The 16,122-nt window shown below is 42.8% G+C and overlaps 1 protein-coding gene across 6 annotated transcripts in view; it reads left to right on the forward strand.

The window, feature by feature from the left end:
* Positions 1-228: 228 nt before the first annotated feature.
* LOC306818512 (plakophilin-4-like) overlaps positions 229-16,122 on the forward strand; it is a 32,773-nt gene continuing 16,879 nt past the window's right edge. For 2 of the 6 annotated variants that reach the window (XM_079336130.1, XM_079336132.1), the window contains exons 1-7: positions 229-981; positions 1,715-1,924; positions 10,981-11,093; positions 11,933-11,967; positions 12,538-12,645; positions 14,317-14,471; positions 15,207-15,687. In XM_079336130.1, coding sequence (XP_079192256.1) covers positions 1,781-1,924; positions 10,981-11,093; positions 11,933-11,967; positions 12,538-12,645; positions 14,317-14,471; positions 15,207-15,687 — 1,036 coding nt within the window. In that variant the 5' untranslated portion in view covers positions 229-981; positions 1,715-1,780. Of the gene's footprint in view, positions 982-1,703; positions 1,925-10,980; positions 11,094-11,932; positions 11,968-12,537; positions 12,646-14,316; positions 14,472-15,206; positions 15,688-16,122 lie in introns of all 6 variants that reach the window. The other 4 variants (XM_079336133.1, XM_079336134.1, XM_079336131.1 and 1 more) reach the window with 3 other exon arrangements.

The following is a 16,122-nucleotide window of genomic DNA, read 5'->3' on the forward strand; positions in this document are numbered from 1 at the left end:
ATTCAAATACAGAATAAATGTGCAAACTCAATAAATAAATGACTGTCTCTTCTCTTTTTGTCCCCTTTGACCAAACGTCTTCATTGTCGGAGTCTTTCTGATACTTTAATGTCACACTAAGGTTTTCATACCAGAATTTTAAACCTTGATTCAAGGAAAACGTGAACAACATCAAAACCTGTTTCCAAACCACAGCAGCGAAAATAAAAGTCCTAAGTGAACACACAGGGGCCCAACCTTGCACAAACACATATACAACTTTTGGGTATTGACGTTGTCATTGTAGGCCTATTTGTGCAATGTAGTCTTTTTATGAAACATCTCAAAACTGGAGGAACAAAAATGTGTCAAGAGATTGCATTTAACAAAAAGATGTACTAATAAAAATAAAATTTATAATGAGTCCTGTAAGGATCAGTTTGGCCTACAGTGAGGGAGGAGAATAAACACTTATATTTACACACGCACACACTCTCACATTTACACGCACATACACACTGTCAAACGCACGCGCATGTTTGCTGCTGCAGGCTGCATCCTTCCTCTACATCAGTGTTTCTCACGGAGCTGAACGGATCTCATCTTATCTTCTGCAGCTACGCCGCCGTGCACCAGTGCATGCGCGCTGATCGATTCCTGTATCGGAAAATAATCCATAGCCGCATGGTGACGTCACGTCGTTGATCGGTAATAGTGGCTGGGCGGGCTGGTTGGTGGGCGGGTGGCTGTTGGGTGCCGCGCGGACGCCAGGGGTAGGTGCATGGGTGCATTGAAAGCAAACACCGGATAAGAGAAAAAGAAGGATCAATTTCGCACGAGGAGTGTTTGTGGACGCGCGTGGGGACTGTTTTTGCTGTTTGTTTGTCGTGTCTGCGCGTGGGGGATGTAGTAGCTGCCACAGCCGCCTGCAGGAGGAGGATGGATGCGTAACAGGACGGATCGAGCCAGCTGTGGCCTGCTTCTCACATCAACATCTGGCCGGTGAGTCCACTGACAGCCACAGCCGCTTGCCAGGCGCGCGGGCATTTCTGTATGAAACGGACAATAAGGAGGGGACGCTCGGTTTCAGTTTAGCCGCGCTCCCCGCCTCCGTCTCCGGTTCGGGGAGTCTGTGTGACCTCGTCCTTGGCTGCCGGATGGTATTTGAGTGATTGATGTTCACGTTTGACAGACTGGCTGCGTGTAGCATCTGATGAAGGCTCATCTCGGATCGTGCTCTGCTCTTATATGCGGGAGGGAAATCATGAACGTGACATGCTGATAAATGCCTTGTGTGCAGCGTGCTTGCACACCTGCAAAAGCACACACCAAACCACATATTAAAATACTATTACAAATAGGGAAAATCCTGTAACACGCGTGGATTGAAAATCATCATAATATTAACAAAACATAATATCAGAGAAGGATCTGTAATCTTGTATTGATCTTCTTTATCAATCCCTGTAGACATTGATACCATAGGTGCATAAAATGCAACAACCCAGTGTGCAGAAATAGCATGTCATAAATACACTACAAGTCCTTGCAGAGATATTTAAGAGGTCTAAACACAAAATAGCGCAGAGGTTAAGGTCACAGAGAATCCCTGCAGGATTATTATAAAACACAATATGCTCTCTGTAAACTGGCACTTTGTCGGCATGACATAGATTTTCTGCTCTTGGTGTCCCCTTCTTGTCCACGTCTTGACCGGCTTGTAGTCCTCCTGCAGGGTCAGAGAGGGCGCCTTAGCAGCCAGCCGGTTCTGGACGATCGTGGGGAGGAGGTGGAGGAAGAGATGGAGATGGAGGAGGGGGATGCAGAGGGGGAAGGGCCCATGGCGGTCAGAGAGGGGCCGAGCGGTCACGGCCTCCAGCGGGACAACAACAGCGGCACGACCACGACAACCACCACCAATCTTTTGGCTTCTGTCAAAGAACAGGTAAGAGGAGATAGATACTGCAGTCACACCCTTGTTGTTGTGTCTGCCTTAATTTCCCATCTATCATTGTTTAACCCATCAGATCATTCTCTTATAAATTTGACTTGCACTCTTTCTCTTTATCTTCTGCAGCTCATATCTTCCATGAGAATGTCACCTATGCATAATGACATTTTTAAAAAGTTCTTTAATCTATCTCCTAATAGCTTACAGTCGTACAAAGATAATATGACAATGGACCCTGGCCCCTTTGAAAGAAAATACCCTTATTTCCATTAAAGTCAGAACCCCATAACACAAAGAGACAGAAAATGAATTGACTCAAGATCTGCATCTCTTAGAAGTATATTTAATCTTTTGCATGACCTATTTGTTGGTATTGTTTTGCTCTAGTTGTCAGTTTGTGTGTTATTGTAGCCACTTGGCGTCAGTTGTTGTTTTGCATCCTTTTGAGGACATTTTACTTCCAATCGTTTGTTTACCGTTTCTCATTTCCATCTTCGTTGTACTTTCTACTCTTTGTATATATCTTGGTATGTCCTTGTATAATTTGCATAACTTTATTGGCTGCGTTTCTTCTAGTTCTTTTCAGTCTTATTAAATTCATTTTGCATCCCTTTGTGGCCATTGAGAACTCCGTTTACTGCCTTTGCGTCACTTGGTAGTGATTTGGAGTCTCTGGGGTTATCTGGAGCATCTTTGTTATGTCAGATCTCTTGACAGTAAATGTTTGTATATATTTGTGTTCATTTTAACCCCTCTGTTCATATTTTGCATCCCTTTATTAGAATGTCGTATCTTTCTGAGGTCATTTTTGGGGATGCTTGGCTTCAGATTGAAACCTCTTTGTGGTTATTTTGTTTCTACTTTGATGAAGGGTGCATTTTCTTCTCTTTCGTGGTCATTTTGCATCTCTTTGTTCTATTTTGCGTTTCGTCAGCGTCATTTTGCACCTACCTCTCAGGTGTGTTTTGTGTCTTTTGCACGGTACTAACAAAACACCATGGCCCTTTCTAAAAAACCACAGTTCAATATGAAGTTGACTTTGTAATTAGGAAGCACCGCTTGTGGCCGTGATAGACGGGAGCACCAACCCTGGCTCCGCCCCTGCTCACAGGATAAATAACGTCTGTGAGTCACCCAAATTTACCGAATAATCCAGAGGATTATCTCCAGATGACACTGCATCGTAATGGGTCTCCATGCTGAGCGTTCCAAATTTACACGAGAAATTCTATTCAAATTGTCTTTAATCATTTACTACGATGAGGACCTTCAAACCGCTCAAAGAAGATGCAACTCAGCATCAGAAAAGACCGAAAACACATTGAAGGACAGATTTTTGACAAGCAGGAATATGTTTATTTGATGACTCATTTGCTCTGGACATATTTTAGATCTGAATATTTATTTGAACCGACATCCAGAGATGTTAACTTTAGCGACTGACACATTCAAAAACATCAGACTAGAGGTTCACATTAATGGAGGAATATAAAAACCGACACTTGCAGCTGCAATGCAAAGTCGGCCTCTATCTCTCCGTCTGTCTCTCATCCCCACTGTTATTTTTATGCTTCTGTCTATCCCGTCAACATGGGAGCCTGTCTGTTCTCCTGCTCTTAATTATGGCTGGACCGTGGCCATGTTCTCAACTTATTCCCTGGGTGTGTGACTCTGAATTCGGCACACTGCTATTTAAAGGCTTATGATGTCCAAGAAAAAGAGAATCTGCTTTTACTTTTAATCTGCAATTTTCTTCGGAGCTCGCAGACAGAAATGTTGATGTGAAGTTGAGGATGTTTTGGCTGCTATGATGAAGCTTTGATATTCTTTTAACACAGCAGGAGGTGGCTTGTAACCCTTCAGTCTTAACAAACTCTGCTTGCTGCGGGAAACTTGCTCATTACACACATAATGATCCATCCTGCAGACATAAAGTTTTGTTATTATAATGGATCCGTTTGTTGCTTTATTTCTGCTGGAATTTCTGTGTCCAGCGTTTCTATGAGAGGTGAAGAAAAGCTATTAAATCCAAAATTAAAAATTAATCTTTATTTGTATAGCGTCAATACATAACAGGCGTTATCTCGAGACACTTTACAAAAGAGCAGGTAAACAGACCATGCTCATCGTTAATATGACTCACTTTTCTGTGACCAGGTCAAGAGGTGTTAGGTCAGGGCCGTCTGTTCTAGAGATTCCAGAGAAGTTTCTCCTCTCATCACAGAGGTTCTTCAGTTTTGATTGACTGGTGTGGAGGCTGATGGGTTCGACCTCTGTAGTGTTGCTGAGGTCACATTTGGGCTGTAAATCCACCTGACTGTCATGTGAGAGCCGATAGAGTGACACAAGTCAAGGCTTGAATGGGCTTTGAATCGTTTTATAATCCTGCAGGGGAAATCTGGAGGCAGGATAAACAGCCTTCACAGGATCGACCTCATGTCCTTATAGTTAAGTTGAATATGGAAACACAGAAACAATATGTTGGGTTTGTTTATCCCTCTCTCATATAGACACTGATAACACAGCTCTAAAGTTATCTGCGTCTAACGCGTGCTAGAAGGTGCTAAATAAGCTAACACAGATCACAAAAAGAAAAGGAAGAAAACTAAAACATGCAAACTTCACAAATGCTTTGCTTTCATTTGGTCAAGATTCAAAAGCAAAATCAAATGTTGTCCGTCGTTCTGCATCATATCTATGTAAATATTTGCACATTATTGGATAATCTGTTGGCGATGGACTGACTTTTACACCAGGAGCATGTCGGTTTGTAGTCCAAGTAAAATGTTCCAATCCGATTTGAGCATTCGTTGATACTTTGCAGGAAAATAGTTTGTGGGGAGCGCTACAGAAAATATGTGGGAAGCATTGGCTGAAATGCAATCCCTGAACCCATCAATCATTCTCTGTGGATTATTTAGTTGTTTATTTATCTTTATTGCAGCTAACAGCATGCCATCTCTTCATTTCAAATCACCTGAAGTTGCTCGTCAGACTGAAAACAACGAACCAACACCATCAAACGTCTTGATCAGGATCATATCTGGATATCTGCTGGCTACATCTGACGCCTTTAAATATTGGCAAAATATTTGTACTTTGTACTTGTAAATACTCCAAAATATTTGCTAAATCACCGCCATCCAATAGCCGACGTGTTCCCAGAACGAATTTCTGCAAGTTTTGGTCCAGAAAGCACTGAATTAATGTAGTAACGGGGCAGAAGCTGGTTGCAAAATATAAGCGAGAAGATTGTTCTTGACTTAGATATTTGAAGCTGCCGCCAACACTCAGCATTGATTATTAACCATGACTGACATCTTTTCCAACCTTTACTTATTTAAGTCATCTGGATTTGCAGAAAAACCTGCAGGGGCAGATAAGAGAAGACAAAAACAACAATTTCGGAAACATTAATTTCACTTGCCCTGATTTGTATATGGGTTAGAATCCGATAACAAGACAGCAAAGATGGATAATTACCCCCCATCAGGTTTAAAGAAAGACCCTCCGACATACAACAAGGCACTCATTCTAAACTTTGAATCTGCCAGAGAGCAAACATGTTATCATGTCTCTTGTCTCAGACTGTTGAACAGGCTGAGACCGGAAAATAGAATCAAGTTGCTGTACAAGTCTCTGTGTTAAAATGCATGCGGCAGCGCTGCTGAAGCGACAAATCTACCGCCTGCAGTTCCTCCACAGAAATGTCAAATTAGACGTGCTAAATGGAGCACATCAGTTATTGCCTTCTATTGTGTTCCAGGCCTGGCGCTTTTTCACTCTGCTCTCATTTAGCCCATTAAAAGTTAGAGAGTGATCGACGTGGAGAGAGAAATACCAAAGCAGGAGAAACATAGCAGCGATGCTGTGTCAGCGCTCGGCTTGATTTAGTCACTTCTGGTGCAAACGCGCGGAGATTGATTAGATGTTGAGACAACAGCCTGCAGAGAAGATGCTACCGGTTGAAATATGAGTCGGACGTTGCAGCTATTTGCATCGTTGTGTGAAATCAAGAGTGAAATATGTCTCTGATATGAGATGTAAACAGTTTACAGCACTGTCACAATGTAAATCACAGCTGTTTCTTTCTTGTTTGGGGGGGTCAAGTCTGCTTGTTAGCCTATAGATGGAGCTGAAAATGTTGGACGTACTTTCTCATCTTGCCATCACTGTGACCTAATAAGGATGGATTAGACATAAGATACTGATGCATTCTGACTGGTAGGAATTTGTCAAAGTGCGACTTCAAAACCCGAACTACGCCATCGAGTCAGCCCACAGTGTAAAATCATGCAGTGATGGTTGCAACAATTCTTGGCTGCACAGCTGTAGCTTAAATATGTGGCTCCAACAATCGCTTCAGTGTGGGCAAGCAGGTCAATAAACCACAATAACATCAAACTAATTCCCTCATTGGTCTGTTTTTTATCCTGTTAGGGAAAACAAAGCAAGTTAATCTTTCATTCTTTCTGAAGTACAGAGGAGTGATTCTGCCAAGCTGTTGTCAGACATTCATTCGAGGACTTTGCCTCCCTGAGGCCGTCATGAGCAGACTGTTGCAGTGCAGAGCAGCTCCCAGGTGTGAAAGCAGGGAGCCAGTGTATGAATGTGACACATGGCGCTGCTAAAAAGAACATGCATGCTCAGCGAAAAAGCCTTCCCAGGATAGAGAGGAGCTCGATAAAACAACAGCAACTGGGCCAAGTCAGTGCTCTACATGCTTGGATTGATTTCATCGATTAGGACCATGAACCACCCGCGAAACGTCAAAGCAGAACCTAAAAAAAAAAAAAGCTGAGCTCGACTGTGATGCTCAACTTGCTGTGTGACTGCTGTTCCTGCAAAAGGCTCTCTGCAGGGTCACAAAGTGCACATACAAGGTTAACCCTCCTCTCTCAATCCAGTTATGTCATCGCCCCGGTGCTTCCCTCACGATATCTGAGGCACAAAACCCATTTCAATGCCTGATCTCTGGTGTAATTTCAGGAAAGAGGGAGCTTATGATGGCCTCTTGTTGCATTCTATTTGGTTTAATCCAAATTATGGATTCTCAAGGATGCATGCAGGTTTAACAGCGTGGGTCTTAAGTCATTCTAATGCCGATATTCTCTTCAGCTTGAGCGCTGAAATCAAAAACGGAAATTCACCCACGGATCATTGTTTTAGATCACACAAGTCTACAGTATGCTCTTTGCGTTTCCGGAGGTTATTTACTCTCCACCTGCCTCATCTACTTAGCCACTTCCATCATCACAGCCCTGAGAGAGCAAACTAAAGCTGTTCTAAGTGTTTTAATCTAACTGTGGGTCATGAGTGTAGGTGGAGAGAAGAATAAACGGATGCACAGCGTGCTGGACGGATGAAGCGACTGTGGGTGTCTTACCTCACAGAATGATTGTTGCACGTCAGAGAAAAAAAGTGCAAAGACTTAGTTCCTGTACTTCAGAGGAGTTTCAGTCATCTGTTCTTTACTTTACTATTGTTAGTATGATTCCTCCTCCTACATTTTCACACTAACGTCTACTCCTCCAGGACGTTGTGATGCAGCGATTGCAAATTTAAACTGTCTGAGCAAACTGCATCGCCACATTAAAGAGATGTTTATTTTAATTACAGATATTTTCTTTCCTTTCTGAAGTTCTTTGATTTTATCTGAAGTTTGAATTATTAGAAACATTCGTTAGCTCTACCAGTTTGCAGAAATGTCCTTTAGAGTTTCACTTCACACAGCCAGAGACTTTACCTTTTCACTCAGTCAGTGCTGTAAAATACGAGTGGTTTTGGCTGGATCAGGCACGGCTCATTATGTCCTGGACAGTATGTATAGCTCGATATTCATGAAAGTGCGAGTAATACTTCTTCAAGCAGCAAAATGGGCTTGAAAATGTTAAGCTGCCCCTTTTTTTTTTTTTTAACCAAGTCTTTACGGGTGAATTCTCCCTTTAAGACGGCGAGAGCAGCAATGTGTCGCTGCAGCAGAACTAGGCCGAACATTTCATGGATATCACAGATGCGGTCTGGATAAAGTGAACTGGCGGGCTCTGATTAGACACGGCAGGAAATGGAGAAAGACGCGGAGGTCTGCGGTTGGTGTCACTCGATAAGAGAGAGAAACACTTTGTGACGCCGTGGAGAATCGTCCGGCAGCTGGTGCAAGACGCCGCCTGGCACGCGTCCCCATACGTCAGGAGGTGACTGGTGCAGGCCAAGACGTGGCTCTGTTTGTCCCTCCAGGCTTACCGTAAGGTGGTGATGCTGAAACAAGGAGAGCTGTGTGCTCTTGTGCCGTCTCTGTGCTGCTCTGAGGTGATGTAAGGAGACGTCACGCAGAGTCAGCATGCAGACAGTCTGCAGCACGTTTAAACACCATGAGCTTTGAATGGCTCACTATAGAGTCGTGCATGTGTCAATGATTTATTTAGCATTCAATGTGTTCCTAAAATGACGTCTTATTGACGTTCTCTTACTTGAATGCACCTTGACTCTCTCTCTTTTCATTGACGTTACAGTCTGTGTTTATCATTACAATCGTTTTGTTGCTTCTGTTCTCAAAAAACATCTAAATGCTCAATCTCCTTTATGCAAACATCTTATTTACATATTTCTACGTTCAATGAAATGTGTGTGTTGTTTACGTTTTAAACCCAGTGACTGATATTTATTATTCTCAAGAGGCCTTGAAGTAGAGCTTAAACACTGTAGTGCTCGGGTTATTTGTTCCCTTTTCCAGATCTGTAGAGTTTATTTATGACTTCATGATTATTATCCTGGTAAGGTACATACAAAGGAATGAATGAAAACCTTTACATGGCTTTTGTAAATGTCAACACCATTCACCATTCTGCATCTAAAGTAAAAACTTAAAGCTCCCCTAATAGTGCTTTTAAAAGACCTGCAGTAATAAACTTCAATTAGTCTTCAGAGCTCCACATATTATTTTGTGAGCCTCTTCAGATACTCCATTTTTTTCACAACTTCGTCCTCCATCTTGAAAAACGGTCAAAACTGTGTAAGATTTTGAATAATGAATAAAAACCTTGACAAGTCTTTGTGATTTTTGGAGCTGCAGCCTCAGAGGCAGATCAGTCCTGTAAGTGGACAAACATCTTTCCCATTAACTCGGAATAATTGCTTCGGAAAAAATCAACACTTATTAACATTGCAAAATGAGTTGTGTAACGAGCTTCCTCTTTGGGCTCATTACGGTTTCTCGAAGTCAAAGCCACTGTGACGACGTCGGCTCACTTTTGTATTTATGTGGCATAATATTTTTAAAAACGTTTATTTGTCTGAGTAATAAAGCAGATTCATTGCCTTTGAAATCAGCCAGTTTACTTTATTTTCCCCCTCGGCATGCCGCAGACACTAAACGACTAACAGTAAATAACTCACTGTCACATTATATGACCAGAGAGACAGTCCAGGCTCGGTGCATCACAATAACCAGAGCTGACCCAAATACAAAAGAGCTTTTTTATACAGACATGTAAACAGATAAAAAATCTACAAAGGATTAACATTTGTGGCAGTTTATCCTAATGTACTTCTAAAACTGAAAAGCAGATACATGAATTCAATTCAATTCAAAGCCTTTATTTAAACTCAAAAGACACGGAGGTTTCCCTCGTTCACAGCGATGTGGAGCTCACCGTACAGTGACAGTCCATATCCAGAAAACTGCCATAAATACATCGAAATCACGTCTTTGTTTAGATACATGTCGAGTTTTTGAGTCTCTCATTGTCGTATCTCAGGAGGGGATGTTCGACAACTTCACACAGTTCCACAATAACATGTATGAGTCTGAGCTGGCTAACTACCTACAATCTGTAATCTGTCTACTCGACCTGAAATAGGATGGCCTTTCAGTTTTGCGTTCTCCAGACCAAGTAACCGTAAAACTAAAACAACTCCCTATCAAAACAAACATAATTGACCTTTTCAGACTTTTCTCTGTGACTACAAACATTTCCAGGATTACTCCACAGAGGGTTTCCCGGGGAGACGTGTGTCGTCCGGTCGAGTAGTTTTATATTTAGACATTATTTGCAGACAGATAATTCTCTGGTGGACCTCCATGATGACACCAGCTGTGATTTTTCTTCAAGATTTACAAAGCAGCTGGGAAACCTCTGTGTTATGTCACCGAATTCAGACAAGGAGGTGCCAGAGCTACCAGCCATTCGGCGACAGTTGGTAAACATCTGCTCCCCTTTGGTACCCTCGAGCCAGGCATTGGATCCTCACCAGCTTTTAACACTTCTAATAAGTCGAGCGTAAAGTGTGGCTGTGTTTGTGTTGTCAGATTGCCAGAAGAACGCTCAAATGACTCACATTCATGGATATTTTAATACACTTATTTACACCTCTGTTCTGAACTAATTAAACTATGAAAATGTCTCAAAGGTTTTAATGCTTTTATTTTATGATAAAAGCACATTTGACTGTTTTAGAAGTGATTTAAGTGAAACATCAAATTACTGAACCGACAAGCGGCGTCTGATTCCCATTAACATTCACAACACGCATTCATTTATTCCTTTTAAAAACATGAGAGCAAAGACAGAGAAGCAAGGTCTGAAAGTTGCGGTATGTCGGCACATTAAATCAAAGGCTTTCAATACAGCTTCTTTTAAATCTCACACTGAAACGGAAAACGACCGTTATGGAAGAGGACTGCTAAGAAGCAGGATTTGAACTAGCACCCCTCTCGCTCACCGCTGCACTGTAGTGCATATTTATTTCCTGACAGTCTTTGAATAAGAAGTTAGTGATGTCTTTTTCTCCTCAGTATTGTAAATTGTGGCTTTAAAAAAAATCTAACCCGTGTCTTGAATTCACTTTAAAATAAAAAGTAAAAAACAGCTGCACTCCCTCAACAAGCTCTGAGACGGTGAGAAAAAAGTCATGCAGAAAAAAAAGAAGCATGAAATGGGTTTTTACATTTAATTCTTACTGGCATCAAATAAGTCTTAAAGAAGGGGCTTAAACTGCAGACTCACGGCAGATACGAGGTTGTAATGAGCGTCGTAAATGTCTCCCTGCAGGAGCTGCAGTTTGAGCGGCTGACTCGGGAGCTGGAGGAGGAGCGGCAGATCGTGGCCAGCCAGCTGGAGAGGTGCATGCTGGGAGCTGAGTCGCCAGGAGGAGACAGTAGCAGGTAGATTTTAAGTCTCGATATCCCCTCTCTTACGTTGTTTCAACTGATTCTCAGCCGTTTTATCTTACTGTATTTTTAAAGAAACTCACGGAGGTTTCTTTGGTGTTCTGGCATTTTGTGTTCTGGTCTTCAAACGGGTTTCAAACCAAAAACGACTCATTTGAAGAGATTAAAACAGTGATTTTGTGCTCTGACAGAAACTCCCCCAGCAGACCAGCTCAGTACCATTATTTTTAACTTCGAACACCAAGAAACTCCCCAAACAATCTCACTTTTAGAGGTGGGAGGTTATGTGAGAGTGATATCTCTTTTTGAAAACAAATATATCAGAGCTTGAAGTTCTTTGAAACTCAGCTGTCAAATAAAGTCCTTCAAGCCTTTTTCCTACAGTGCGTGATAATATAAACAGTAGTAGACTGCGCTGAAGCGTTCCTCTCCGGGGTGATATGAAAAACTACATTTGTGTGTGTTTGACAGAGAGAAACTGAAACACCAGATAATACAACACCTGCACACACACCCAGGTTATACAACCTCCGATACCATCCCAGCTGAGGTCAAATGACTTCAATTTTTGAATCAATTTGAAGAGAAAATGGAAATTCAAACAAAAGCATCTGATGCTTTCTTTGTCCTTGAGCTCTTGTTTTGTAGATTGAATGTGAAAGATCATTTAAAAGGAAAATATTTCATAGATATCTATATTTTCATTTCACATTTGGAACACTTTCCTTCTTTCTCTTTCTGGACTGATTGAATTTAAAGTATAGCATTGTGCCTCTGATTTGATTTCTGTCCCTCTCTCCATTTCCTCCTCCTGCTCTTTCCTTCTGCTGAAGCTCGTCTGAGAAGTCGTTTGCATGGAGAACTGCAGGTAGGGGTTCTTATTTTTCTACCTTTAACTCTGTTTGTCATAAAAATAAGGTGACAGGAGAATTTCAGTTTTTAAACCACAAGTGAAAATATGAAGTTTGAACTTAAACTAAAAGGTCTTGCAGCTCTGATGCATGAAAGGAGACATTTTCCAGCTGTATAAAGTCCGTTTAGCCTCCAAAGGGGCTGAAAATTGCCAGCAAGCAGCACAGGCCGCTGAAGCAAAACAAAACAACGTTTCCGCTGGAGTATATGGGCTCTGAAATGGAGCCATTTACTATTCTGTCACAGATCCCTCTGCTCTGTTTCCTGGTTCATTCCTCACTTTCAGCTTTCCAATAAAGGCACGGCTATAAAATGTTTCAGTCTTTTCTACCAATGAATCGACACTTTTAGTCTCTTCGATTAAGGCGACTGTCTGCAAACGTGATGCTGCACAACACAGACTTCACCATTTGTTTTACTTTTTGGAGGAGGAGTAATAATCTACTTTTGACACACAGATGTTGGACAAACAGTCAGTCGAGGACTTGATGTTTATTTTTAACTGAAGGGCTGATTGTTTCTGCAGGTGGAGAGTTGCAGGGCGGAGCCATAGAGGCGTCAGGTCGCCACCTGGAGGCGGAGGAGGGACTGTTCATGCCTGAGCCGGACCGCGCCTCCCTGCATGACAGTGAGGGTCTGTTAAATTTACACTGTGAATCATGCAGAGCTGGATGCTCTCTGAAAATCTCTTTGAACAAGGTTTATCCTTTTGTAACTCCACGTTAATACGATGGACGTTTCTCTTCCTGTTCCTTCTCAACACTTTTTTAAGTCACTGGAAATGTTGACTTGATCTGATGCAGGCAGGAGTTTTTCATTTGGTTGCTTAGTTTTGACTTCAATAAATCAAAAGATACGGTGGACTTCTTCTCCTACTTAAAAGTACCCTGAACCCCTGCTCTCACATCCAAACTGTGTCTCCGTAACATCAAATATGAATGACTGAAAAGCCTGTGAAAGAAAAATAACGTGCTTAGCCATCATTTATTAACAGCTCCATGATTAAAAATTCAGCTCATCTGCTTCATCAGGACTCATCAGGGTTTGATCTAATAACATGAGCAACACAACTCAAGATCCGTCTGATCCTTTTGGGTGCATAATGACACGATTACACCAGCAGAGACAAAGATGAGGAAGAACAAACATTATTACTGTTAAACGCAGAGCATGTCCAATCAGCCGGCAGGGAGCTCTCAAGCTAAACAATAACAAAAGATGACATGGAGGCTGGCGGGGAATCATGGGAGTTCTGTCTGTTTTTCTTTCTCCACTCCTTAACTCCCCCGTAAGCTGTCATTGGCTCCGGGAGACACACCCGCTCCCCACCCGGAAACACCCGAGTCAACCACAACATCAGAATCCAATCAGAGGACAGTTTCTCAGCAGACGCCGCCACGCTGTATGATGGTCTATAAGTGATGACGTAGCAGCATGACTTCTCTATAGTATCGATTTTATGAAACATGCTGCTGACTAAACTTCAAAATGTGGTTACTATAAATCGATTGCCCATCTGTTCAGATCGGTAAAAACATCAAGTCCGCCTCCACTCTGCTGCTTGAATCGTCTTCTTCATTTCTTTTACCGTCTTGTCAGGAAAGTTTCACATACGTTCACACCTGGGAGCTCTGCAGCACCACCACAGCCGGTCGCTGTTGGACATTAGGCATCTTCACTGGAGCGGATGACATCTCGGTCCATCAAGCTCCCTCGCAGCTCGTGTTAAACCGCAGAAGATGGGAGGCCGATAGAGCGGAGCGTTGATGCAGTCAGTGCAGCTGTGAATTCTGATGTGTGCAGCAGAGATTCTTCTTCTTCCAGAGACGCCCAAAACAAACCCTGAGAGTTCTTCATACAGATTATTCAAACTCTCCGTCTGATTACAATAAATTAAAATATGTACATGACTGCAGTGAAGCCGTTTGAAATTGTAAAAACAAACTTGCCTTTGGTCTTATTTATATATTGTACACACTCTGAGTGGACTGGAAGAGTAAAAATATCCCCCACACGCTCCCTCCTCTTCATCCAACAAGAGGAAAATGTAGGCCAGCTTTATTGCAGCTCTACAGTATATATGCAGATTGTTCCAGGAGCAGCGTAGAGGCTTAATGCAGATATGTGCACCGTGTATTTATATGCATAATGTCTTTTGGGGGAAGTTGAAAGCAGAGTGAGATAATATGCAAATCGATGAAACAGCAGCAGCTGATGTGGCGGCTGTGATCCTCCCTCAAACTTATCAACATGTAATGATGAAGACTTGGTGTTTCCTCACCCTCTCATGTCTCCATCCTCGCAGGTTCAGGAGGTCTCTCGGCTCAGATGACCTCCTATTCAGACAGCGGCTACCAGGACAGCAGCGTGAGTTACTACAGCAACCAGAACGTGGTGCGTTCAGAGCCCCGAGCGTCCATATCCAGGAGCCCGAGAGCTGAAGGTCAAGCCTCTGGGCAGGTCTGGGCAAAAAAACACACCTGCATGTGCTCCTCAGAAATATCAGATTTACGAGTTGTGACCCTCCAAAGTCGTAATCGTGTGAACAATCGGAAGAGGACACACGTATCTACTTTTAGAAATAAAGCACTGCACTTAGTTTGAGCCACATTCCTGTGAAAGGTTGGGACAAACGTCTGATTTATAGATTGTTTGATGCAGGAGTGAAGATAATACTGAACTTCTCCTGATTTATTCATAACCAGACTCTAAGGGCGTTCAAGGCTCTGATGGATGAAGGCGGCACAGATTGGCTAACAGTTGGCCGACTCTGTAACTGAGGGACATTTGAACATCTAGTAATAAGGAGGAGAAATGAAATCTTTGTTGCCATAAATTAGAAATATTCTTTCAGAAGGATCTGAAACATAAAGTATTTTCTTCTCACAGAGCGCGGCTTATGTTAAAATGAATTTAGACATTTACTCAAAGGCACGCATGTTCAGTTAGTCGAACAAATGATAGTGATAATGGCGCTCTTCATCAGACAGGATGAAGCACTCTGCCTCCATGTGTCACATTACGGCTAATTTGGCGAGTTTGTTTCTCTCATTTTCAAACACAACTGATGAATTATCGAGCGCGAAATGATTTCATGCTCAACGTTCTTGTTGTTTTGATTCAGCTGTAACACAAACCGATGCCTCGTTACCACACAAGACGAAAGCTGTGTTTTCTGTCTCGTGCTCGCTGCAGGTTTCTGGTCGGATGCTACGCAGGATGGCCTCCCTCCCCTCCAGGAGTCAGTCTCCAGGTTGCGGCACTGCTGGCACCGTCTCGCCCTCCCGCATCTCCCTGCGAACATCCCAAGGCAGCACCTATGACTCGCCCATCCTCTCGGAGCCAAAACCTCTTCCCGCCATATTCCCCGGCACCTCCATGCCACCGTCTTGCCCTTCGCCGACCTCCCCGTCTGACGGCACGCAGGCCCTGGGCGGCGGTGTTGGTGTAGGAAATGGTGGACTGGGAGGAATTATAGGAGGAGTTCGTCTCGGCTCCACTCTCTCCCTGGTGGAGGGGCGGGGTTTGACGGGGTCACCGCTGCGTTCGGGGATGACGGCCGTGCCGCAGCACTACGGCTCCACGCTGCCGAGGCAGAGCCAGCCGCTGGCGTACGGAGCCGATCCATACGGCCTGTATCAGAGGAGCGCACTGCCCCGCCCGGACTCCCTCATAGGTCAGTCTGACACCTCCCCATGTAAAAAAAATCTGCTTTTCAGTCCAGGAAACATTACTGACGTCTACAAATATGACATGTAGAAAATGATGGCTGAAATAAGTCAACTAAACTCGGTAAAGCTTTGTTTTATATCGTACCTTCAAATCAGACATCAAACACAAACAACTAAAGAATCCAAAAGGAATAAAATTCACTTTCAGAGTTTGTTTAAAGTCAAATGAAAGGGAGATAAAAAGCTGGAAGAAGAGAGCCGGCTTGATGCAGAGTGATGTTTTATCATTATGTGTTCATTATTTATTTATCAGTGAATGGAGTCATGCACTTATCTCTTTTATCCTGGACTTTTTCTGAGCCGCCTGATAAAACAACAAAAGCAAAATGTGTTGTTGAAATCAGAGGGTTCACTCGACTAATGAACATTTGAAAAAAGCT

Source organism: Symphodus melops (genome assembly GCF_947650265.1).
Source record: "Symphodus melops genome assembly, chromosome: 23".
Lineage (NCBI taxonomy): Eukaryota > Metazoa > Chordata > Actinopteri > Labriformes > Labridae > Symphodus > Symphodus melops.